General features: G+C 47.7%; 1 protein-coding gene across 4 annotated transcripts in view; it reads left to right on the plus strand.

Moving 5' to 3' along the window:
- The window catches only part of NSF (N-ethylmaleimide sensitive factor, vesicle fusing ATPase), an 85,018-nt gene that overhangs the window by 28,020 nt on the left and 31,081 nt on the right, over positions 1-25,917 (plus strand). For all 4 annotated transcript variants that reach the window (XM_074562274.1, XM_074562270.1, XM_074562271.1 and 1 more), the window contains exons 6-11: positions 204-311; positions 946-1,021; positions 6,895-7,050; positions 21,853-22,052; positions 23,931-24,096; positions 24,643-24,717. In XM_074562274.1, the coding sequence (XP_074418375.1) occupies positions 204-311; positions 946-1,021; positions 6,895-7,050; positions 21,853-22,052; positions 23,931-24,096; positions 24,643-24,717 (781 nt within the window). The remainder of the gene's footprint in view (positions 1-203; positions 312-945; positions 1,022-6,894; positions 7,051-21,852; positions 22,053-23,930; positions 24,097-24,642; positions 24,718-25,917) is intronic.

Below are 25,917 nucleotides of genomic sequence, written 5' to 3' on the forward strand. Positions count from 1 at the left end.
TTCTTTGAATTGTTCCATTTGACTTCATGTCCTGCTGCTTCTGATCTGTTACACTGAAGTGTGGGACGCGGAAAGGACACATCCAGTCCGCCAGACCTTTACAGGGTAAAAAACTACATGGGATTTGTTGGGTGGTAAGCTTAGTCTTTTAGCTTTTTAATGAGTTAAAATTCTCTTCTGTTTGTTTTTTTTTCCTTCCACAGCTTGTGTTCAGCTTTAATGACAAACTTTTTGGCCTGTTGGTAAAGGACATGGAAGCTATGGACCCCAGCATTCTCAAAGGAGAGTCTGGAGCAAGCAAAAAGCAGAAGGTAGGCTGGCAGGAATTTGCGTTCAGAGATTCGGGTACCGATCGGATCTTGCTGCAAGGAGGGATTTGTTACTTGCACTTGGAGAAGTTGCACATTTATTTCATTTGGCTGCGTCTCTCGCCTCAGAGAAGACAAGGAGCGTTGTTTTCAGTTTAATGCAGTCTCTCCTGTGCTTGTGTGGCTGGAGCTTGGAGCTGCACCCATTGAAGTGCACAGCTGGGGAAGGTACAAGGAATATCTTTTGGTCTTTATGTACTAATTCATGGAAAAATCCTCTTTTGAGCCTTTTTGTCTTTCAGATATGTCCGGTTTTGATTTTTAGTTTTCTTCCTTCTGTAGAAAGAACATGGTTTTATTTTCTTCTTTACTTGCTAGATCTTGCTGAAATAGAATAGTTGGTTTTGAATTAAAGAAATAGCTTTAAAAAGCTGACTTACTGTACCTGATGAGCTTCTGCATTCAATGATAGTTTTAGAGGAGGTGTTGGTATTTCGCGTTCTTCCAATGACTTTTCTAGTGGACCTTTTCCTGCTGTTTCTTGCCCTCTGAGATGCGCTTGGAGAGATGCCGAAGGAGCAATCTGTGGTTGAGCCTAATAGCTTAATGTAATTATTTGTTTCCTTCCCTTTTGCAGATTGAGGTTGGTTTGGTTCTTGGAAACAGTCAGGTTGCCTTTGAAAAAGCTGAGAACTCCTCCCTCAATCTGATCGGTAAGTCCCACTGTATCCAAAGAGATAAATAATGCTTGGAAGTTTGCTGCTTTTCAGGCCTCCGAGACTTGTGTGTCTCAAAGTTTGTTTTGCTGGTTACATCCCTTGACCTAATCCGTTGAAAGCCGCATCTCAAAATGTCTCCGAGGTGTCATTTAAACCAGCAGATGACTGGATTTGGTCCCTTAGGAACCTGTCACACCCTTTAGAAAGCCGTTTGTAGATGCTCAGGTGTCTCTGAAACCCACCGCACCGAGAGGACACTGTCCCTCCAGCAGACGTTGCTGCTTCTAAACAGGGGCTGTGTAAAAGTTACTGTCCCCCCCCCATATGGAGCTCCGCAACTGGGTGAGGTACTGGAGCAGTTCTGCGCATCTCTGTTACGTGCTTATTAGCACGGTGTGTCTAAAATACACAGACACAGAGCTAGGAGGAGAAGAGGTGAGTGTCCGACAGCAGCAAACGGGGTTAGATGTGTGGAGAAGTTATCCTCAGCGCTCCAGGCTCCTAGGCCGGGATTAGAAAGGCACCGTGGAACAGTAGCTTCAGCAAAAGTCAGCAACTATTTTAACTCTTTAAACATCAGAGTGTGATATTTTTCAGGGACACTAACAAGCCAACACCTCTTTAATTGAATTTAATTACAACAGCAGGGAAATAGGGAATTGAGAACTTTTTTGACTGTGTAGCCAAAATTTCGAAGCGAGTGCAAAACTTCGGAAAATCCCATCTCTAATGAGACCTCTTCTTCAAGCAGAGAGGTTGGCTTCTGAAGAGCACTTCAGGTTCCTTGGCTTCTGAAAGTCCTGCTCTTCAGAAGCTGGTGGCAGCTGCAAAACACAGCACAGAGGGCTGATTCCGTCTGTCTGTTTAACGGTTTGCACAGCGAGATCATTAACAAAACTGTGAACTTTTTAAAAAAGAGACAGTTCCTAAAACCTCAAGGAAACAAATCTTTCTGTACAGTTTCAGAGTTTACTGGCAAAGTAATTGGGGGATGATTGACGTGTCCTCCACACATCCATTTACAAAGAAACTGGTGTAGGGCTGGGGAGGAGTCTGGCGTGTTCCCACAGAGCCACCAGCTCGAGCGATGGGGACCTGGACCACAAAGCGGGTGGTGAGGGCCCTTCCCTGCCGTTGTGCCTGTGCCCTGGGACCGTGGTGGGTGTCCTGCAGAACAGATACACGCTCTGTCAGCCTGGCTGTTCCTTTCTCACCAGCATTACAAAGTGGACAAAGCTTCGCAAGCCTACGGTTGCAAGTACCTCCCTTGCTGGTAATACAGCTCTAGGCTTTCTTTTCTGGGTGTGATTCAAGTCCTGGACTCGGACACTCTTATTTTTCTTTTTTCTTCTTTTCCTTCCCTATTTTTTCCCTCTTCCACAAGCTAAGAAAACCGGTGCTTTTGCTGCTGCTGTTCCACAGATAAGAAGTGGCCGGTGGAGGCCACTGTGAGCCTGGCCAGCTCAGATGAGCATCAGTCGAGTGCTCAGTTGAGCTTTAATACTCATTATTTTTGCGGTAGGCTTCAAAGCACAGCTCTGCTTGACTGTGAACGCTCGGTAATTTGAGTATTTGGTACAGAAATAAAACATATGAGGGTAGTAGCCACTTGGGAACGAAGAATTCAACTCATTCGGCGTTGCAGAAGCTCGTGGCAGAGGCTGACTTTGATGCTGCCCTGAAACGTCTTCCCTCAGACGCGAGGCTGTGACTTCTTGTTCTGTAGTTGTCTGCTTCCCGTGCTGCCGTCACCCCAAAAATGGGGAGACGTGAGGCCGTTGTGTGACCACACGCCTCGCATCGTACCTGGACGTTTTTGTCTGAACGTACAGCCAGCCCTCTGTACCGAAAAGCACCCCAGCAGAGGTCCGTGGGCTGAGTTGGAGCTGACTGTAATTAAGCATATTAACAAGGATACAGGCTTTAAGAGCACCGAATAAAATTTGCATGGGCAATTAGTTCATAGCTGTGATTATGTGATTACAGCCTGTTTAGTTTTTACTGTGTTTTGATAGGACCCAGCTTGAGGTGAGTATTAACAAAAGGCAATTTATTGCTTTGGAGCAAGCAGTGATATTTTACCTGGTTAACATTCAGAGCTGCGTGATGACCTGTGCTCTCCCTGCTGGCACGCGGAGGGGTGAAGAGGGGTCCTGGGGGAGAGCGGATGGGTTGGAAATAGGGATCTTCCACTGTGACTCAATTTCATTACCTGCAGACAAGACAAAAGAGTTGCTTATGCCTCAATTTCCTTCTGTCAGATTGGTGCTTTATTTAATCTCCTCATTGATCTGAGGTAGAGCTACTTAATGTGCTTTGTTAGTCTCTGGAGAGTTGTAAAGTTGTGAATAATTAAATTCTGAGAGAGGAGATTAAAGTAAGTGTCACTGCGCACTGCCTTCAATAAAGGGCCTTTATTTTTTTCAATAGAAAAAATTGTGATCATTAAAAAAAAAAGCCAATTCTATTTCTTCTAGTTAGCATAAAATCGTGTGTTATAAAACTACTGGATGATGTTTCAATTCAATCTGCAGGATGCAGCCAGAAGGGGGGGGTGTAGGCTCAGCGCTGCAGGAGGAGCAGCCCTGGCTGAGCCGGCGGATCTGAGAGCAGTGGTGGGGCAGGGAGATGGGAAATGCGGAGGGATGGCAGGTCTGAGGACGGTGGTGGGGCAGGGAGACGAGAAATGCAGAGGGATGCCAGGTCTGAGAGCGGTGGTGGGGCAGGGAGATGGGAAATGCGGAGGGATGTCAGGTCTGAGAGCGGTGGTGGGGCAGGGAGACGGGAAATGCGGAGGGATGGCAGGTCTGAGGACGGTGGTGGGGCAGGGAGACGGGAAATGCGGAGGGATGGCAGCTCTGAGGACGGTGGTGGGGCGGGGAGACGGGAAATGCAGAGGGATGTCAGGTCTGAGGACGGTGGTGGGGCGGGGAGACGGGAAATGCGGAGGGATGTCAGGTCTGAGGACGGTGGTGGGGTGGGGAGACGGGAAATGCGGAGGGATGTCAGGTCTGAGGACGGTGGTGGGGTGGGGAGATGGGAAATGCAGCGGGATCAGTGAATGTGCTGCTCCCTGCTGCCCTCCCTGGCGCTGTGTGCTAGTCCTGCGTCTTACATATTCTACCATGTTGTCCCTCACCTGTCAGTTAGGGACATGTTCTTGTTTGGGTATTTTTTTTGCTGCTCTTGGAACTGAAGTGTTGATCCCAGCTGTGTTCAGGCCAAGATGAATAGCAGTCTCATTCAGCTAGCGCAGAACCTTTATTTAGTGTGTTCACTGGACATCGAGATGCTAACTCATCACCCGACTCAATTTCAAGTATCTCTAGAAGAGGTTATGGAGCGAATCGGCAAATGGCATGATTGCAGTTTGCCAGGGCTGGCTTTTTGGGGGGCTAGTGGTCCCCAGGGCCAATCCTGTAAATGTAAGAGAATACAAGACGTCCAGTTTCTGCATGAATGAAGGATAATCTTCAGTCTTTGCTTTCTCCCTGGGTTTGTGTATTACTGTTGGTTTCTCTGTAGCCGGGCAAAGGGATGTTGCGCAAAGCTATTTGGAAGCGTCGATCTAACTGGTGAGAGTGTCAGTGCTTGGCTCTAAATGCCCTCGGATAGAGTTAAGGTGAGGCTGCGTGGGTTTGACAGCATCTCAGCAGCGTTCTCCTGGGAGCGTTGGTGCTTACTGCCTACCTCCTGAACGCCCTGCGTACTTTAAGGCTTCTTTGGAAAGGGAGTAAGGAGCTCCGTAAGACTGAAACTCGTGTGGTTTGCCCAGAAAAGGGAAAGGAGAGCGGTTACGCCGTTGATGGAGACTGCAAAACCTGTGCCTGCGGGATCTGGCGGAGCTTGAAGTACCTCTAGAAAAGGTTGTGGAACCGACAGATAAAATGAACCCGGGTGGTTTGCCAAGACTGGCATTTATTCTTCTGAGATGTAAAGGCACTAGCTGACCTCCTAATTGTTCCGCGTAACCTTGCTTAAAATTGCTCTGGTGTCTGAGGACTGGAGGTGGCGAATGTGCTGTCTGGTTTTAAAAGGATCCCGGAGAACGTCTGGAGAGCTGCAGGTCTTTGAACCTGAAACCTGTGCAGGAAAAAATCAACAGAAACAGTAATAAAGAATCAAATTAGCGGGTACCTCTTTCGAGACGATGTGCTGGGCAGGGTCAGCCTGTCTTCCGTAAGGCAGCCCTGCTTCCCCCTCCCGCGGGAGCTGATCACGGCCGTCAAAATGCAGTGGGACAAGGGCGGGCAGAGCCTGCTGCTGCTGCAGAGCTCTTGCAGCAAAGTTCCTGATCGGAACGTCTTTAAAAGGGAACTAAAGAGAGCTCTGTGGAAGAGAGGGTCCTTGATGAGCAGACGAGTGACGAAAGGGTAGAAGTAAATAGCCGGTGGAGTTCAGCATGAATCTCTGTGGGGGCCTTGGCTTTTCATTATAATTATTGAATAAACTGGAAAAAAGACGGAGTAGTGAGGAGACGAAGCTTGCTCTTTGGGAGCTTGGTGATTAAGAAATAAAATGGCTGAGGAAATTCGATATAAATGAATATAAAATGATGCGTGGGAGGAAGAACGCTTCTAACTTTGGTTGAAACAGCGTTTTGGGCTGAGATCCCAGGAACGACAGCTTCAAGGAAATGCTGGACCCCTGCCGAGTAGCAGCCTGAGCCCTGTGAAGAATTATTAATCATGGTTGTTAAGAATTCTTACACATTATTAATAAAGGAATAGGAATGAAGCGGAGCATAATTTTGTACCTGTGTTTAAGATACAAACAAACGGCGGTTCTAGCCTGCCCGTCTGTTGAAGGAGGTAATAGCAACAGAGAGTACTGGGAGGAGAACAGGGGTGTGCGAGGGAGCAGCTGCTGCGAAAGGGAGGAAGGATGAGGGAGAGCTGCTCTGCCTGGAAGGGCACGGCTGAGGATACGGGAGAAGCCCAACATCACCCCAGGAAGCCTGGAAGAGAATGGACACTGATACTCGTTACTGTCTCTTCAGATATGACACCTGGGGGACATGGAGATGATCCGAGGGCTGGAGCCCCTCTGCTGTGGGGACAGGCTGAGAGAGCTGGGGGGGGTTCAGCCTGGGGAAGAGAAGGCTCCGGGGAGACCTTGGAGCCCCTTCCAGTCCCTAAAGGGGCTCCAGGAAAGCTGGGGAGGGACTCTGGATCAGGGAGGGGAGCCATGGGACGAGGGGGAAGGGTTTAAACTAGAGCAGGACAGGTTTAGATCAGCCATTAGGAAGAAGTTCTTGGCTGTGAGGGTGGTGAGACACTGGCCCAGGTTGCCCAGAGAGGGGGTGGAGGCCCCATCCCTGGAGACATTCAAGGCCAGGCTGGATGAGGCTCTGAGCGACCTGATCTAGTTGAAGATGTCCCTGCTCACTGCAGGGGGTTGGACGAGATGGCCTTTAGAGGTCCCTTCCAACCCAACACGTTCTGTGATTCCATGGAGTGCAGCAGGAGCTGGCTCGGGCAGAGGGACGGAGGCGCGTGGCTGTGCAGTGGCAGCAGACGTGCTGGGCTGAGTGCTGTAGGGTGCTCTGGGTCCAAGGGGGCTCAGGTACGTTTGTGGCAGAGAAATCTACTGAGGATTCTTAAACCCATAAGAGCAACACTTGGCCTGAGAAATCCCTGAACTGGATGGTTGGAAAGCTGGGAAAACATTTTCCCAAGTAAGCCGAGTCTCTGACTGCGCTTGTATCCTTGTCGTAGTGCGTCCTCCAGGCTGATGTTCGAAACCAAAAGTCGAATTGGTGGGACGTGGGTCTGACCTGGCAGAACCGTTCTGGTGTTTGTACTTCTGTTCGCTGTCATTCTGTTGGGCTGTGTGTTTGAAACGATTTTTTTTTTTTTTTCCCCCAGGTAAATCAAAGACCAAGGAGAACCGCCAGTCAATCATCAACCCGGACTGGAATTTTGAGAAAATGGGCATCGGGGGTCTTGACAAAGAATTCTCAGATATTTTCCGACGAGCTTTTGCTTCTCGAGTTTTTCCACCTGAAATTGTGGAGCAAATGGGTAAGTGTGATCCGGAGAAGTATGGCCGGGGTACAGGCCTGTTGCTGGTCTGCAAAGCCTGGACGTCAGCTCACGACCTTGTGGTGCTGTCACAGGGCCGTTGCTTCGGGACCTAATAGACTAACGAAGCCTTTTCTTCCCCTGTTGCTCCCAAATGTATTTTGTACTCTTGGTACTTGACTGGAGAGAGGGACAAATAAACAACAGGAATACTCAGCACTGTACGCGAAACGAATGAGATACGTGGTTTAGCTCAGTACTTTGCTGTTGCAGCTGAAACGCTCCCTGTTCTTTTGAATGTGTTGTTTATTCACCGTAGTGAGGCTAAATGCTCCTATTCCCGGCTTAAGAGTCCTGGCTAAACGTTCCTGTTCCTGACTTACTGGCAATGGGCTGTCCCTGTAGGTCAGAGGAAATTCTGTCTTAATCATCCGGCCTTACAGATTAAACGTCTGTCGTCCTGGCAGTTGCGCTATAAACCTGTGTCCCTCTCCCAGCGTTACCCCAAAAAACACAGTCTCTTGTGTCGTCTGTGCTTGGTCAGATTTGAAATGCTGGAGAGGATGCACAGGCCGTGGCACGCCTTGGAGTCTGTGAAATAAAAGCACAGATTCTAAATATAAATTTTGGGGGGGGTCCCATTACTTTGTAAACATGTGCTGGCAGGCGGATAAATGGTGCCGGTTTTAAGTTTTAGTAAGCAGTACGCAGCTGCAGGTGTCTTGTTTTGTCACGTAAAGTGGCTGCGGATGTTATAGCTGGTCCTCGTTCCCTGAATATAATCCCTGTGGGTTCATATTTAAACCTGGAATCCATAGCTGTGTAATTTCTGTGTATGTTTGTATTTCTTGATCCACCTTCCCTCTCCCCACAAAGGAAGCAATCAAGATTTTGATTACAAAACAGGTTTTCAGCAGAAGATACGTCCTCTTTGCGTGCGGCTGGGTGAAGCGTGTCCATTTCCAGCGCTTGTGGAATTGATGTTAAAGTAAACTTCCCACGAGGTGCGTTAGGTTTTTTTTCTTAGCGATTTGAACACTTAACGGAGAAACACTGAAGAAACGCTGTAGGCTAAATCCAATTAGTGCGTGATTTTTCTCTCTCTCCTGCCTTTTTGCTCCGTATCGATCTGATAGCCGAGGCCTTCTGGGGGCTGATCTTGGTTCTCTTGGCTTTTGTGGCTGTGAGCGACTCATAACTTCTCTGCCTGAGAATATCAGGTGCTTAAATTTGTTAAATATTTAGCTGCTCTGCCGAGAGAGGAAATGAGAGAAATGGCGTTGGCTGTGGAAAGAAAAGCGTTTACCCAGACACTCCGTTGTGCCCGGTTCAGAAGCGCTGCTGACAGCTGGCCTTTGGATGGACTGACATCCCTTAATTGAAGTATTTTTACCTTTTGAAGCAACTACGATATGTATTCATGGCTGCGGTGCAGAGTCCTTAGCTGCGGCCATATGCGAAGGTAGAAGATTTAGACTTTGCGAGTTCTCACGAGCGTCGCTGGGCTGTGATGAGAAATACGTTAGCAGGCTGGAGATAATTAGAGCTTGTTTTCATTTTGCTGTAGCTTCACCTGTCCGACTTCCCCGGCCGCCTGCAGCCTGGCAGCATGTTCAGCAGTCCTGGGTCACAGGATTACATTCCCTTGGTGTTATCGTTAGCTGAATTAACCTGGTGCCTGGGCGCTCTGTGGTAACGAAGGGCAGCAGGTAACTTTGCCATGGAGGACCCACGTATCCGTCACGTCCCCATCGGGAAGCTCTGGAGAAGGTCGGGGGCCTTGCTGGCTGCGGGCTGAGGTCGTGGAGCCGCTTTGCGGGGCGTGCTGCTCGGGTGGCTCCTCTTGCTAATTGCTATTGCTTAATGCAGGAAGAAGAAGCTTCTCTGAAGGACCACTAGTATTTTGATTACCCTGGGCAATGAATTAAAGGTGTGCCATATTATTTATATAAATACATATACCCTTACTTGTGCGTGTTTACACACATACTACACAAAGAAACGTTTTTCTGGTAAGAAGTTAGTCTCCAAACAGAGCTCTCGAGCTCTGATCAACCCTAGGGCTAAAGAGCTTATCTGAAATTTGAAAAAACAAAACTTTCTGACATTCATTTTCTTTGCCTTAGTTATAACTTGCTCTTAACTATATTTCAGATCTGAAATGTCAGTGTGACAGCTGTTCACCTTTGTGTATAATTTATTGGGAAAGGAAAAGAAAGAATTTGCTTGCTATCTGGTGCTCCGGTGCTCACCCGTTTCTGTGTTTTGCCCAGTGCTCACAGGCTGCAACTTCCATGCCAAATGCAATAAATATTTCTGTCCCGTAACTACAGAGAGGGTGTATAGACCCTTCAAAAATCGCTCGCAATTTGTGTGTGGTTTACCTAACTTCCAAGGAATGTTCTGCGCTTGGAGCATATAAATCAATATGAGTTAACCATATCATCCAAGGGTGTAAATACTTCTCTGATGCTACGGTCTTTGGTTTATCCAAGAAAGGAAATCTTGGATCAGCTTCAGCTGGTCATTAGACCTTGCTGTAGCTCCCTGCTGCCCTGGGAAGGGGCAGTTTGCTTTTCCCGTACGCGTACCTGCCACCTCTGTGGTAGCTTTGGGCTTGTATGGCTCTGTAGAGAGCTAATACAATTGGAAGTAAAAAAAAAAATACAAGTACTAAAGATAAATGTATAGGGTTAGCATTGAAGTGGATCAGCTCGCTGTTGGCTTGATGTGACGTCGCTACACGATGCCAGGGCAGCGGGCGGAAGGCAGTGGGCAGCGGGGGTAATGTCACTTCGGAACCACAATGGGGCCTTCATTAACATAAGCTGATTGCTTTTATGGCTACAGTTCACTGGAGATGGTTTAGCATTCCAAACATTGGTGATGCCGTTGTCTGTCACCTAATGCTTGATGCTCCATCCCTGGAGGGGTTCAAGGCCAGGTTGGACGGGGCTTGGAGCAACCTGGGCTGGTGGGAGGTGTCCCTGCCCAGGGCAGGGGGTGGCACTGGGTGGGCTTGAAGGTCCCTTCCCACCCAAACCAGTCTGTGATTCTGTGACTGCCAAACGGAAATAAATCCTCATCTGGATGAGGATTGAGGAAGGTGTCCTGAAACAAAAAGGGCGCTCCTTTAGTGCCGTCCGTGTCCATGAGGCCTCACTGTCCTGCCAACGGTACTGCCAGGGAAGGAACTTTGCCCTCCCAGGGCGCTGCCGGAGGTAAGGTAGCAGTCGCTTTCTGAAGGACAGCCCTACAAAAGCCATGTTTCTAGGGAATCGCCTTCCTTCGTAAGCCCTTTCTGATCTCCTGATGTCCAGCTCGTAATAAAGCTGTGCAGCTTCGTGCTGAACTGCAGGCTGGGTTTGGTGACTCTCTGTTGCAGTTCAAAGCGTCCTCTTGCTCAAGCTAAAGCACCTCCTTTTATTTGATAAATATTATATTTTTCTAAACCGTTCCTGCAGATAAGCCTTTTCTTCACATCCGTGGTCAATGCTGTTTTTTCTGCTGAGACTTTAAATTCAGCTCATTCGATGGCTCGTGTCATGGGAGCTGTGAACTTCAACAAAACTGAAAAGCGTTTTTTCAGACCTGGAAAGAAAACGCTGGTACTGACTCTTGTCTTTCTAAAGAACACTCTAGTGTCTCCGTGCATCGAAACGCAGTCTCGGCTTTCAGCAGGGAAGTGATTTTTCTGACTTAATGTGGCACATGAGTCCTTGTGGAGGCTGCTGAAAAAGCAGATTCTGTATGTACATGTTGGTGTTATGGTTTAATAACAGGTATAGAAATGTTTGTTGTTACAGATCGTGTTCCTTTTAAGGGACCGAAATGGAACCCAAATTTCCCATCTTCTCCTGTTACTGCCCATAAGTGCCTTAAATAGGACTTTTCCAAGGTGATTTCTATTTCCTGGTGACCATCTTAACTTGGCCTCTTGGAGTCGGTTGGTTTCAGAGCTCTGTGTTTTTGAAATACAGCTCACTGTATAAAAGCGAAATATTAACAAAACACGAGATGAATGTTCAAATTAGGAGATACTCGAATATTATCTTCTGTCTTGGATTCTGCCTGTGAAGTGGAGGCTTGTCTTTTAAGCTGTCTTAAAAATTAATACATGAATGTTCTTGAAGTACTCAGATACGGGAAGAGAAGAATAATAATGGAAAGGATCTCATCGACTCTGTTCTTAAAATAGGATAATTTAATGAAAAATCAGGGTCAGACATGTCTAACGTGTAACTGAGGTGTCAGCAGTGCCAGAACATCCCAAGGCAGCTCATTCTCCTGCTTAGAGCATCTTCACTGTCAGAATTTTTTGAGTGTTTATTCTCCGACTTGCAGCAGTTCATCGTATATTGTTCATGTCTTTTATGTTCTCGGATGAGGCTTTTACATACTTGTCTGTTCGTGTTTCTCTCCGGCGTTCTCAAGGCTGGATCTCAGATTCTTAAACCATTTCTCATAACCTCTAGATCTCTCCGATTGTCATCGTTTCTCTTCCCTCGGTCATTCTTCAGTGCTTAGGAGTGGGGTGACCACAACGGGGCACGGTAACGAAGGCGCTAGTCAGTTCCAGGGTGGTTGGCAGGTTTTGGCTGTGCCGGGGTGTACGTGCCTCTTCATAATCCTCAACACCATGATTTTTTTTATTTTGCAACATGCAGTTGATTATTCCTACCCCAATTTAGAAACCTGTGCCTCACGTTACATTGGTTTTGAATGAATTGAATCCTGCCCGTCGGTGTATTTGTAGATCTTGGCTTTGTAATGTGCAGATTGAGTAGGTGCGTTCTGTTCCATCTTCCAGGCTGTTAATAAAAGCACCGTATACCAGTAAATTCAGGAACTGTTCTCATGTGCTTTAAAGTTTGTGGGCTTTTTTTCCATCCACTTTTCATCTACCTTTAACTTTATCAGCCTGTGTTTTTCCTACATGTTTATGAAGATGTGTAAGATCTTACACATAAGATCTTAAGATCTTACAAAAAGCTTGGGGCAGAGTGGCTGGAAAGCTGCCCGGCAGAAAAGGACCTGGGGGCGCTGGTGGACGGCCAGCTTCACATGAGCCAGCAGTGTGCCCAGGTGGCCAAGAAGGCCAACAGCATTCTGGCTTGTATCAGGAATAGCGTGGCCAGCAGGAGCAGGGAAGTGATGGTGCCTCTGTACTGGGCACTGGTGAGGCCTCACCTCGAGTGCTGTGTTCAGTTCTGGGCCCCTCTGTACAAGAGGGACATTGAGGTGCTGGAGCGTGTCCAGAGGAGAGCTACCAGGCTGGTGAGGGCTCTGGAGACCAGGGCATATGAGGAGAGGCTGAGGGAGCTGGGCATGTTTAGCTTGGAGAAGAGGAGGCTGAGGGGAGACCTCATTGCCCTCTACAACTCCCTGAAAGGAGGGTGGAGAGAGGTGGGTGTTGGCCTCTTCTCCCAGGTGAAGAATGACAGGACCAGAGGAAATGGTCTGAAGCTGCAGCAGGGGAGGTTTAGGTTAGATATTAGGAAGAATGACTTTACTGAAAGAGTGGTCAGGCACTGGACCAGCCTGCGCAGGGCGGTGGTGGAGTCACCATCCCTAGAGGTGTTTAAGAAACGTCTAGATGTGGCACTTCAGGGCATGCACTAGTGGCAGAGATTGTAGGGTTTTTTTGGGGGGGGGGATTTGGGGTGTTTTTTTGGTTTTTGGTGTGTGTATGGTTGGACTCGATGATCTCAAAGGGTGCTTTCCAACCATGAAGATTCTGTGATTCTGAGATCTGTTTATATCTTTATGAATGTCTAAATCTCCTCTATTGCTGTATTTGTTTTTTCAAGCCCTCTGTGTGTGACCTGCCACCCTGTCCTAGAGGGAAGTTGTCTCAGGCTGATCTAATAAATTCCTTTTGGCTCTTTCTTGTATCCTTGTTCTCTTCTACGTACTTCAAAAGACATTGTGCCAGAATTTTCCAGGAATTAAGTTAGTGATAGGTCTATACCACACAATCAGAAAACAGTTGAGGTGGAGAGGGATCTCTGGAGATTTAGTCCAACCCTGTGGCTCCCTTCCATTTCCTGTTACAACCTTCACGTTTTCCCCCCCGGTGTCTCACCCACCCTGTCCAAGTTCTCTGTGACTCTGAGATGATTCCACCCGCTCTGAGCGCTCTTGGGTGAAGTTCATGTCCAGGTGGTCTGCAAATACCTAATACTCTCGTGGGTCGTCTCTTTGTTCTTTTCCTACTCCTATTTCCTATTCTTGCCCTTTTGTCACTGATATTAATATTAGCTGCCACGTTACACATGTAGTCTTCATTTATGTGTAAAAAAAAAAAAGTATTTACTAGTTTGAACTTGACATTTTCTGTTGTTAGCTTTTCTTCTTTATTGAGAAATGGACCAATGCTTTGCTGTGTCTTCTCCTGCTGTGACTAGAACATGAAGTGCTCTACTCACCCTGAAGCACATGGTTCTCTGTGGCCAGTGAGGCTCAATCTGGTCACTTAGCTCTTCCTCCACATATCTAAAAAGACCTCTGTGTGCACTTTCTTTGGGGAGGACGGTTCTTAAGAACTCCCTTGACTCCCTCTCTGGGCAATCTGATCTAGTTGAAGATGTCCCTGCTCACTGCAGGGGGTTGGACTAGATGGCCTTTAGAGGTCCCTTCCAACCCAACACATTCTATGATTCTATATCTGTCTTTTCCCTCACCTTCTTAAAACCACAGAGATTGACTTCAGACCACCCAAGCTTCCCCCTTATAATAGAAACTCGAAGGAAGAGAAGAAGCTAGTAACGTGAGGAGCGGTTCATGTGTGACTGGGTAAATGGTTGATAAACAATTGTAGGAATAGCGGGTCCGCAGTCACGGTGAAGGAGAGTTGCAGAGTTCTCCACTGTTTTGCATGTTCATGGGTGACTTGGGAAAGGAGGCTGTTGAAACGAATCTAAACTGAAGACTGAATTGCAGTTGGGGTCTGATGGGTGCACCCACGAGTGCTGTGGAAGCTGGCCCATGTCATTGCAAGGCCACTCTCAATTTTCTTTGAAAGATTATTGCAACTGGGAGATGTTCTTGAGGACTGGAAGAAAGCAAGTGTCACTATCTCCAAGCAGGGCAAGAAGGATGAGCTGGGTCCTACAGGCCTGTCTGCCTCAGCCTCTGAGAACGTGATGGAGCAGCTGAGTATGGAGACCATTTTCAGACAAACGAAGGATGAGAAGGTGATCATGAGTGGTCAGCACGGTTTTATGAAGTAGATGTTGTGTTTAATGAACATGGTAGCGTTCTACAAGGAAATGACCAGCTCGTGGGATGAGGGGAGAGCCGTGGATGTTGGTCTCAAATGTATTAAGGCTCTCAACACTGTCTCGCATAACAGCCTTGTAGAAGATCTGGTGGAAGACGCACTAGGTAAGTGGGCAGCACAGTGGACTGAAAACTGGCTCATCTGCTGGACTCGAAGAGTTGTGATCAGCAGCGCAAAGCCCATATGGAGGCCAGTCACTACTGGTGCATGCCGTGTATTCATACTGGGACCAGTGGTGTTTAACCTCTTCATTAATGACCTGGGTGATTTGATGGAGTGCACCCTTAGCAAGGCTGCAGATGACACAAAACTGGGAAGACTGGCTGTAGGAGGCCTGCTGTAGCTGAACCCGCTCTGCACAGCGGGGTTGGACAAGATGATCTTCAGAGGTCCCTTCCAATCCCTTCCAACCTCAACTGTTCTGTGGTTCTGCAGAAGGACTTGCCAAGACTGAGTGACTCGGCAATAAAACAACAAATGAAGCCTGATGTTGAGCAGTGAAAAATGATGTGCATGAAAATCACAACTTGTAAGACGCTGGCTGTGCTGATTTTCCCCTCAACCAAAATTTTGCGGCTATTGTAGATCTACAAAAACAATTGCTGAAAGGCGCGGTAGAGGTCAGTCAATTCCTACTTGAATTTGGTAATTATTAAGAAGAATTAAATAAAACCCCACAAAATAGAACATAATTATGCCACTGTATAAACTGTATTTTCTTCACATATTGAATTGCTGGATACAGTCTTGGTCTTTGTATCAGAAAGGATGCAGTAAAGCTGGAAAAACTTTGGAGGAGGGCACCAGGATGTTCGGATCAGAAGAGCTGCCGTACACGGAGTGAATTGGTTTGAAGATCTTCAGCCTTGGAAAGAGACCAGTGGGAGGGGTGTGAGACAGAGGGCTTAAAAAATTCTCCATGGCCAGGAGAGAAAAATGTTCTGTCTTTCAATGCAGGAACGTGGAAATGTGAAGTGAAGGTCGCAGGTGGCTTGAAAGGAAGGGAAGGAAGGGGCCTTACACCAAAAGTGTGCTGCAAGGGATTTCTGCATTTCTGTGTTGATGGCCATAGTCCTCACCAGATACGGAGAGGACTTTTGCTCTCGCTTGACGTGGCTGTGGGTGAGATGTTGGTTAGGAGCCATCGCCACCACGGCTTGGCAACCACGGTTTCTCTCTAGCTGGAAACCAGGTCTTGAGACATCCCGGTGACCCCGTTATGTCGATACTTGTTGACTCTCTAATGCTCTGCGGGGAAGTGTTCCATAAGGCGTCTACAAATTACATCATGTTGACTTTCTAAGTAGACAGAAATGATCCAGCTTTAGTCCAAAAAGTAGAAAATGCTGATGAGATTTATGGCTATTACCAGCCAGGTGGGATAAGGCTGAACATCAGCTGCTGTGTTCAGCAATCCCTCCAACCGCTCTGCATAATCTCCGGCTTAAATTAGCTACATTTTTGTAGCTCCTCTATTAAGAGCAGAGGCATTTACTTTTTTTTTTCTTTTTTTTTTTTTTTTTTTTTTTTGCTGAAGTGATGACTTCTTTTAAAGAGTGGTTTGTTTTGTATATACTCTTATCAAAATCCGTATTTTTTTCAGTCATGGCTGTGTTTGTGTAGCCAAAGGCATTCCGTTGGAAGCTTCCCTAAAGCTGATTTATTTTCATTTTTATCACATTCCATCAGAAATTGATAAATGTCCTGCCATTGCCGTAAATCTAGTTATTCCCTCCGTATGCGTGCATGCATTAAACCTCTCACCGGCAAACAAGGTACGATGAGAAAGCTGTTTTCAAAGGTCTGGGAAGAACTTAGTGATGTGGTTGTCCTCTCTTCACCGGTGACCTGATAGAGGCAACAAACCTGGCTATCGAGGGTCCACTTCAAATAAAACCTTCTGTTTCAAGTGTCGCCCTTGGCCTGTCCCAGCTTTGAATTAAAAGCGGAAATGAGTTACTTCAGTCTCGCTACTTGTCGGCAGAACCTGAATCCTGCAGGAGGATTAACGGGAGGCAGTGGTGGAGGCTGGGATGATGCTGGGCGCACGGGCTGCGAGGAGGGGAAATTCCACCCGGCTGCATTTTGGGGGAAGTGTTGTCTGTGTGGCAGGTGAAGTCTGGAAGCCCTGATCTTCCCCTAACCTGCTTGAAGATTAATGGGCCGAGATAAGCATCTCTCCCTCATGTGTTCGGGATCGGTGCTTTGCCATCGGTGGAGCTTCCCGATAGGTGCATCTGAATGATACAATCACACCAGAATGCTTTGATTTTAATTAAAAAGGGGAATTACGCACCCAAGTAGAAAATCCCTATTATAGTAAAAACATCTCTTCTGATCTTTCAAAAAAAAAAAAAGAAAAGTGAATAGTGAGAGTCGAACAAATAAACTTCATGTTGTCTTTGGGTAAGTGACATTCTGGTTCAAAACAGCGTTTGATTTCTCTTGGTAACACTAATAACTCTCCCATTCTTACCAGTCTTTATGATTTTTTCCCTAATATTTAGTGTAGAACGTTTCCCATATTGATATATTTTAGTTCCCGTTAACGTACCTATTCAGCCTCTAACTGTATGTCATTAAATCGCATAATTAAGTATCACGTTACAGGAATGACCTTTGTTTTGGCGTCCTAATGGTAAGCTTAATGAGTTAGCGATGTCTGCACTGTTAATAATTTGTGTTTATAAGATTCTCATAACAGTATTGACATTTGGGCTGCATTGGCGAAATCAGCACAGGGGAGATAAACTTAATCAAAATTCCTGTGTGGCGCACAGGATCCCGCTGCGATTTGAGACCTAACATTTGGAGTTTGTCATCACCTGTCTATTTTAATAAAGTCCCGCTTGTGTTTAAAACTTCAGTTTTCGCCAGGTGAAGGGAGCCGTACAGGGAAATCTCTACTGGCGTAGCTCGTGGCAATTTTATTTAAAGAGGAACTAATTGCTTTGCTTTCAGGAATGTTCTTCCACCTGGCTAAGGCGCAGCTCTTAATGTTCCCTGTTCAGTGGCAACCAGGTATTGACAGGCTGAGAGAGCTGGGGGGGTTCAGCCTGGAGAAGAGAAGGCTCCAGGGAGACCTTGGAGCCCCTTCCAGTCCCTGAAGGGGGCTCCAGGAAAGCTGCGGGGGGCTGTTTGCAAGGGCATGTAGCCATAGGACGAGGGGCAATGGTTTAAACTAGAGCAGGGCAGGTTTAGATCAGCCATTAGGAAGAAGTTCTTTACACTGAGGGTGGTGAGACACTGGCCCAGGTTGCCCAGAGAGGGGGTGGAGGCCCCATCCCAAGGCCAGGCTGGATGTGGCTCTGAGCGACCTGATCTAGTTGAAGATGTCCCTGCTCACTGCAGGGGGTTGGACGAGATGGCCTTGAGAGGTCCCTTCCAACCCAACGCGTTCTGTGATTCTGTGCTCAGTGGTGGCTTTGATGTTGGGACGTGAGGAGCCCACGTGTGGGGTGTTACTTGCTAATGCCCCAGCGTGGGCTCCCCAGCAGCGGCTGAGCTTGTCTGGGTAAGGTTTGGTAGTTGTCGCGTTGTCTCTGGGAACCCGCTGTGCCCCAGAGCTGGTAGTTTTGCTCTGGAGGGGTCTCTGCTCTTATTCAGAGGGTCCCAAAGTCCTGTTTCCCTGGGGGCACCCGGCTGTAACCCTGCCGGTTTGCCTCTTGCTTTCCATTATGCGCCCGCTCTGGGCGGTGAGAGCTCAGGTGCAGTGTGGGAGCCTTTTGCTAATGCAGAGGAGGGGAATATTTGGGCTTTTCAAGAATTTCCTTTTTCTTTGGGCTGCAGAAGAGAAGCTTCCAGTGGCTGTAACGAGGTTGTACCCCCTTGGTGGCGGGGGGGAGGGAATAAATCGGGCTCTGTATTTGTATCTCGTTTTTGATGGGGTGCTGGAGAAAAACGATACTCTACAGTGCAATTTTCCTGCCTCTTTCAGGATGCTCCGGGGCCTCTTTGCGTTCCCGTGCCCTGACTTGCCCGCAGCCTTGGCGAGCCTCTCGCTGGAGCGCCGCGGGGCTGCCCGAGCATCGCTTTGCTCGGGATTTCCCTTCAAAGCATCACTCATCGGCGAAATCCTGCGTCGTGCTGTTCGGCTACATCGGCGATCGTGTTCCTCCACAAGCACGCGAACAATACCTTTCGTGACACTGATTTGACAGCAATAGCTTTTAATTTATTTATGCCTCATTCGTTCCTGTGTGAAATTTGTCTTTACTGACAAGTGAATATTGTTTATTTTTTTTTTGACTCGTAGATGCCTGAAAGTTGACTAATGAATTCTTCTTAGCGAGATCTCTTGATTTTTGTAGTAAATTTTTTTTTTTTTTATCTGCAGAGAAGCCCCGAATAATCTTTCAGCTTTATTTCCGGGCTTATTCAGCGCAGCGCTCTTGCTCTCCAGGGTTTTGGGAGGCATCAGGTGCTCCTCGTAGTGACGTTCTCCTGAAACTTCATTTCAAGAGTGTGAACAACCTGGAGGAGAGCGAGAGCGGTGCGTGTGGATAATGGGAATTATTTTGTATCGAGCGGTTATTCAGATTGAGATTAATTGTCTATCGCTGTAACGTGTGGGAGTAAATGAAGTGACAGTTGAGTATCGGGAGGTTAATAAAAGAGAAAAGCGCTTGTTTAAAGGCAGGATGTTGCTGTGAGGACTCTGGTGATTGGGGTGGACTTACACAGAGCTGAGACAGGCCGGCAACCAGGAGGGGAGCCATCCCAGGGGTGACAAACAACTCTGTGCCCGAACTCGTTAAACCCTTGATGATGGTAGAAGCTGAACTGGGGTCCTCTAGGTCTGAGCTCTGTGCCATCACTTTGCTGCTTTTTGGGGGTTTTGCCTTTAATGTGGATCTTCAGCACTGCAGGGCTCTTGGTGGGTGGTTTGTGTCCGTAAAATAGTCAAACTGCAAGAATGTAGTCTAAAGCGAATGCGTTATGAATGTCAAGTACAGCATGGAACACTTTTCACTAATTAATGTGTTGCTTTTTTCCTCAAACCATCAGTACTTCAAGAATTCTTAGGTTTTAGCTAAATTTTCTTGAAACGAAACATAGGGTTGTTTTTGATCTTCAACTATAGCGATATCTTCTGTTCCTCACTTGCTGTCCGGAGCACGGGTGGGGGATTCTGTGCAGAACTTCATAGAACATGCTGGGTTGGAAGGGACCTCTGAAGGCCATCTAGTCCAACCCCCTGCAGTGAGCAGGGACATCTTCAACTAGATCAGGTCGCTCAGAGCCTCATCCAGCCTGGCCTTGGGTGTCTCCAGGGATGGGGCCTCCACCCCCTCTCTGGGCAGCCTGGGCCAGTGTCTCACCACCCTCAGTGTCAAGAACTTCTTCCTAATGGCTGATCTAACCCGCCCTGCTGTAGTTTAAACCATTGCCCCCCGTCCTATCGCGACCTGCCCTTGTGAACTTGGAGCAAGAGACAAGGAGAAGGTGCTACTGAATTCCCTGCCTCTCTAGTTGTGTTTGAAGTCGAGGTGTTTGTTGAGGCAGGTTTCGAAGGTGCTGTTTGCCCATGGGCTGCAGCGATTTCAGCTTCCCCAAGGTCTCCTTCCCCGGGATGTCCCCGCCATCCGGCGGGTGAGGATGGCGGTACCCTGAGGTCATTGTTACTCTGGAGGAAGGGCAGCAGATGAAGGACTCGTTGGTGTTGTGTGTGGCCAGGATGGTCTCAACCATGAGAAGGACATCCGGAGTCTGCGTGGGCCGCGTGCGGTGCTGTCTGCACACCTGTCTCTTCGCTTTGCCCATGGAAAAGAAGCAGTGAGGAACTAATGCTTCTTACTGCGTTTGAAATTGTGTAGCGAGAAATAAATTACTGAAATACTCGCTGTGTCCTAAAGGTTGAAAATGTATTTGTTTACTCGTAGGTTTGTGTTTGCTCTTTGGTCTTCAATATCACCTGGAAAATGGGAAAAGGTGGTCTGCTAGAAATACAAGGATTTAGACAAAATAAGTTATATTATTTCTATCTTCTACTTCCTCACCACTTTGTGACCAGACGATATCCGAACTGGCTCTGCTCCTGAATCTGTCTCGTACGTGTCATTTAAATTGGGCGGTGTATAGCCCCCGTGTCTGTCTTCTCCAGGGAACTTGCATTTTCCTTCGCTGTTTTGCAGTCAGACACCTCTGCGACCAAACTACGGCTTTCTACTTCTCCGAGGCTATCCCTGGTGCTCAGTGTTGGTGCTGAGACGTGGTCTCTGCTCTCTGATTTCCGGGCTGTCCAACACCAGCCCCTCCGCATTGCTCCTGGGAAAAAGCTTTTGTCTTGATGCAGTTACTTTTTCTGCCTGGCTCGATCTTGTCTAGGTGCTGATAGTCCCATTAAATAAATAAAATAAGCTTCATCGTAGACACGTGCGGTACCGTGACCTCTCAGCGTAGCGTGAGGCAGAGCATGAAGCATTCGTGTGTAAGGATATTCAGACAGTTGATAAAATACACCTGGGGCTCACAAGCTGTGTAACCAACACCCCACACAACCTTTCTTGTGCGCCGGGGAACCCCTGTCAGGAGTTGTGGGTGCTTGGGGAACTCGTGCCTGTTGCTGACGGGGACGTGTCCGACGTTAGTCCGCAACCGTGGTGTCCTCTGTTTCCCTAGGGGAGGGAATCGAAACGCCAGTGCTCACGCGCAGGGATCAAAGTCCTGTTATTGGAATAAATTAGAGGGTTTCACGTCGTTCTGACTTACAGGTCACCCTGTTTGAGCCTCTCGTTCTAGTGGTTCTTAGAAGACTTTTTTAGTTTTCTCGATATTTGCCCTATAAACTTGGAATCAGAAGTAGAGGTATTATATGGGACTCATTAAAGCCCAATACAGGGGTAAAAAGTTAAGCATTATTACACAATATTCCTCGTTTTGTCTTTCAAAAATCAGATTAATGTGTTTGACCTATGTCGACGCTGGGCGCTCACCGTCAGTTGAGTAACTTTGAGGGACCGATGCTTCGTTGTCCTTACGCGCCTGGAAACTAAGCTCAGTTGCAACCCCTCTGCGGAGGCGGGCTGCCTTTGTAGGCACCGTGTGTCCCCCCCGGGAGAAGGGAGAGACGAACCAGACGCAGCACGTGCTTGTCCCAAGTGGCTGGTACATCTCGGCGTGGTGCTCGGGGCGTACGGGGATGGAGGAGCACCTGCAGCCCCTCACTGCCTGGGGGTGCTCGGCATCCCTGGGACCTGCTCCTTTCGGGCTTAAGTCCTTAAGGCTTAAATTCCAGGCTTTTCAGTCCTCAGCTGGTACCTCAGCGTGCCCGATGCGTGGGGGAGCATTTGTGCTGCTCGATGGACTCTTTTTCTTGGCTGTTACCGGATCAATGGAACGACTCCGATCCAGCCTGGCAATTCCGGGTTTGAATGTCGCTGCTAACGGCAGGGAGCGGAGCTAAGGCCGGTGCCCACCTCTGCCAGGCCCCTGGAAATCTCCCCTGCTCGAAGCGGCAATTCCCGCTTTGCTGTTTCCGTCCCACGCCTGCTTTCTGAACTCCTTCTCTCTTGTTCTAGGCTGCAAGCATGTGAAAGGCATTCTCTTGTACGGACCTCCGGGCTGCGGTAAGACGCTTATGGCGAGACAGATTGGCAAGATGCTGAATGCCAGAGAACCAAAGGTGGTCAACGGTCCAGAAATCCTCAATAAATATGTGGGCGAATCCGAGGCCAACATCCGCAAGCTGTTTGCTGATGCAGAAGAAGAACAAAGGAGGGTAATGCAAACATAGATAAACAGCGTGGTCAGCGTGAATGTGCCTGAAGAATGACCGGAAAGGAGGTTTATAATCAGAAAATTGCTGCTTGCATTAAAAGGCTGAGTCACTGCTCAGCTTGTGCTTCTAGTTACTCCTTGCAAGCCACTGAATATTAGTGTTCTGCAGATTCACACGATGTCAGTGGGGAAGAATGCTCTTAGAACCTGAAGAGGTAGTTGGTCTCCTGGCCAGCGCTGCTGCAGGCGGGCAGTTTGTTTAAATTCCACGCGGAGTTATTTTACAGGGATCCAGCGGGGCCCGTCCCGCTGTGCGTTGTGTGCCGGGTGTGTCACCCTCTCAAAGGGCTTAAAAGCAGCATTGCAAAAACTTTGCTCTGTTTTCTCTTTTTTTTTTTTTTTTTTTTGTGGGGGAGGCATAATTAATCTATTTGGATTTTTGCTACTAAAGACAGGTGGCACGTAACGTAGGATAGATTTCAAATAAGCTTTCACGTTTCATGCTTTTGCGTTACAGGATTATTATTATAATCCTTGAAGTGTTATAATTGATGCATCATTAATTTTTCTCTGCAGAAGACTCCTGGGTGAGAGTAGTGTCTTGAAACTAGAGATGGCAGATCTTTGAAACTGGAAGTGGAGATAAAAGATTCTGTTTGGAAAAAACTTGTTTTTTTTCTTTTTAATCCATGACTTTAGCTGGCTATCAGAAGCCCGGTCTCCAGTTTGAAGGTGTAAATACTTATTTCATGTGTGCTACGGTAATCTTTTTCTGCCGTGGATCACTTAATCTTGATAAGATTTTCTGGTAAAGAAAATACAGTTTCAGGCAAGTCACAGTTAAATGTAGGGAGATCTTTTCAGAAGACATTAGCAAAGGACGTTGTCTCCTTTAATTTTATTTACGCCTAACAAGGCTGCAGATTTTGCCGGTGGCTTGAAATCGTTTAATTTTCTTCTGCAAAAGATTTATTAATCAATAAGTCGGCTTTGCATGGTAACGCGTACAGATGTAAACAATCCCCTCCTCTCTGGTTGTTGCAATATTACTGAAAGCCGTGAGCTGCTTTTCCTTCGCAATAACACACCTGTTAAAATAGACTTTATGTTGGCTGCAGGGGATGGTCCTGATGACAAGTTGCGAGATTAAAAAGGTCTCGGAAAGGTTGGTATTGTAAGGACTTGTGTCTGGGGCAGATTGCCAGGGACAGCACATTTACCCGGTGTTAACGTGGTCTCCACAGTCCACAAAAGATGTTTTAGAGGTGGAATTTGAAGGGAAAGAGCTTCATAATACGGTCACAAAAAGTATCCTGTTCTCTTACCAGCTGCAATGGCTTCACCTTTGAGTGAACCTGGAAATAAGCAGTTCTGTTCCTGATCGGCACTGAACGAACGGGCTCCTGTGAAGTATGAAGGCTGGAGCTACTCAGGCCAGCTGTGTGTTTGCCAGCATTAGCACGACCTGGGGTATTGCCCGCAGTGGGCGCATCCCTCCGCAGCCGTGCCTTGTGCTCCCTCTCCCCGGCGGAGGGCTTTCCCCACACCCAGAGCTCTGCCGCCCTTTGAGCTGCCTGTTCCGGCCCCGGGCTGCTGCTTTCCTCGTTCACTCGCGACGTCTTCCTCGAAACGCTCCTGCTCTTACCCCCCTCAGTGACGTCCTGTGTTTGGGCAAAGCCCGCCGTCCGCCCCACTTTGGAGGATGGCAAGGTGTTACTGCGGAAGGGGGTCTGATACGTGCCTAGTGTGCTGCTAAACCCACCGGGACGTATCAGTGTTCTGCGTCTCTGGGGCTGAGCTTGTTGAGAAGTGACTGTTCTGTTTGGATGGCTTTGGGCGATGACATGTGGCATTCCTGACGTGTTTTTCTCTCCAATAGCTCGGAGCAAACAGCGGCGTGCATATCATCATTTTTGATGAGATCGATGCGATCTGCAAGCAGAGAGGCAGCATGGCGGGGAGCACTGGAGTCCACGACACCGTTGTAAACCAGTTGCTGTCTAAAATCGATGGAGTAGAGCAGCTCAATAACATCCTAGTGATTGGTACGATGGTGCTGGCTTTCTCTTGTGGGGTCTGGTTGAAAACTGCTGACGTTTTGCTCGCTGCAGGTCAGCTAAATCGTCATTACTGGGACGGGATCTGTTTGCGCTAATCCAGACTGAGTGACTGTGTTTAACAAGCATTGGGAGCAGATTTGCAGGGAGACGGGGCCGTAACAGGCGGATATTCTGCTTTCAACAATTTCCTCCTTTAGCTTGTGATAACAAGTGTTTTGTAGTTTAAGAACACTTGCAAGGAATGATATACACGGATGTACGGGCATACGGAGGGAGGCTTCTCTAGCTGTGAGTCTCATTGTTTTGCTGCCCGGAGCCCTGCAGGTACAGTCACGGACACAGGTGTGATCCCTCTTGCCCTGACTCAACCTCGGGCATGACTTTTCCGATATTTCTGGAGATTGGTATCTTCTGTCTATTTTCTTGAGGCTCCCCGAGGTGTCTTCTTAGCAATATGGGCTGCGTTCAGGAGCCGGACACCCACTTAGTAAGCTCAGATAACGCTTATTTTGTTTTTAACTTTGAATTCAGGGATGACCAACAGACCTGACCTGATTGATGAGGCTCTGCTGAGACCAGGGAGACTGGAGGTGAAAATGGAGATCGGTAAGCAAGCTGGCGTGTCGCAATACGTAAGCCCACGTAGCAAATGCATATCATAACGTGAACAATCAAGCAGGATGGCGTAGGTGCTAAACTTCATGCAGCTCCCTCTATAAGATCCCAGGTAGATTGAATCATCCAATTAAAATAACATTTTAGGCATATCTACTGGTAAGCCCTTGACCTGGTATCAGTTTCTGACCAGCAGAATGGGTAGGTCCAGGCAGGCAGGACCCTGAGTCTCCTGCATGAAAGAAAGGAGCCAAGTGGTGGCACCAGACCGTTCCTGGGTGGTAAGTGGGGAGCTGTTGAACTCCTCAAGCAGGCAAGTACAGCCTGTGAGCCATTCGTGACCCGGGGGAAGTGCAGATCACAGAATGATAGGGGCTGGAAGGGACCGCTTTATTTGCATGGGGTGGTAACGGTGACTTTCACTGCAGGAACTCACATGTTGAGCAGCGTTGGCTGTTGGCTTCGGAAATCAGCAGGGCCAGATTAATTGCCTCAACAGGACTGAAAGCAGGCTGAGGAGCTCGGTTAGCCGTTTATTCTAGTGAGCTGGAAAAGAACACGATCTGTCAGGAACTTAAGAGACTTTTGTAATTATACACATCTGGCTGACACCAGTGCAAATTAAATAATGGAATATCTGATAACGTAGGATTTATTAAGAAATTAAGCCCAGATCATCTGGGATTCGTGAAACCAAGTCTCTGACTTTGCCTCTGAGATCAGAAGTTGGATCAGTAAAGATCACGGTGGAGTCTGGAGGAGGAGCAGGCTGCAGTGCTCAGTGCTGAGCTTCAGAACAAAGCTTGAATGCTCAGAGAACAGCCTGGGACTGAGTAAAACCTCAATGGTCCTGTCTTGCAGGGAGAAGCCCAAATTGGTTGAGATCCGTGGTTAATTTAAAGATTGGAAATGCAGTTTCAGGTGTGTCGTTCGGAATAGCTCATAAAACGTTTTCCCCTGACCTTCCACAGACATCCCAAGATCACAAAATATTCCCTGTGCTCCAAGCTAGGCACGGTGACAATTGCAAAGGTAAAAATTCCCAAACTGTAGTGAGTCACAGAAAAGGAACAGGTGAGGCCGTGAGCATTAATACGGTCTTTTTCTTTCAATTGCAGAAAATTAGATGAAAATGTCCATACATAGTGTACTGGAGCGGCAGGCAGGATTGTAATGGTCTGTGCTGTGGGG

The sequence above is a fragment of the Larus michahellis genome, chromosome 18 (assembly GCF_964199755.1).
Source record: "Larus michahellis chromosome 18, bLarMic1.1, whole genome shotgun sequence".
In the NCBI taxonomy this organism is placed as follows: domain Eukaryota; kingdom Metazoa; phylum Chordata; class Aves; order Charadriiformes; family Laridae; genus Larus; species Larus michahellis.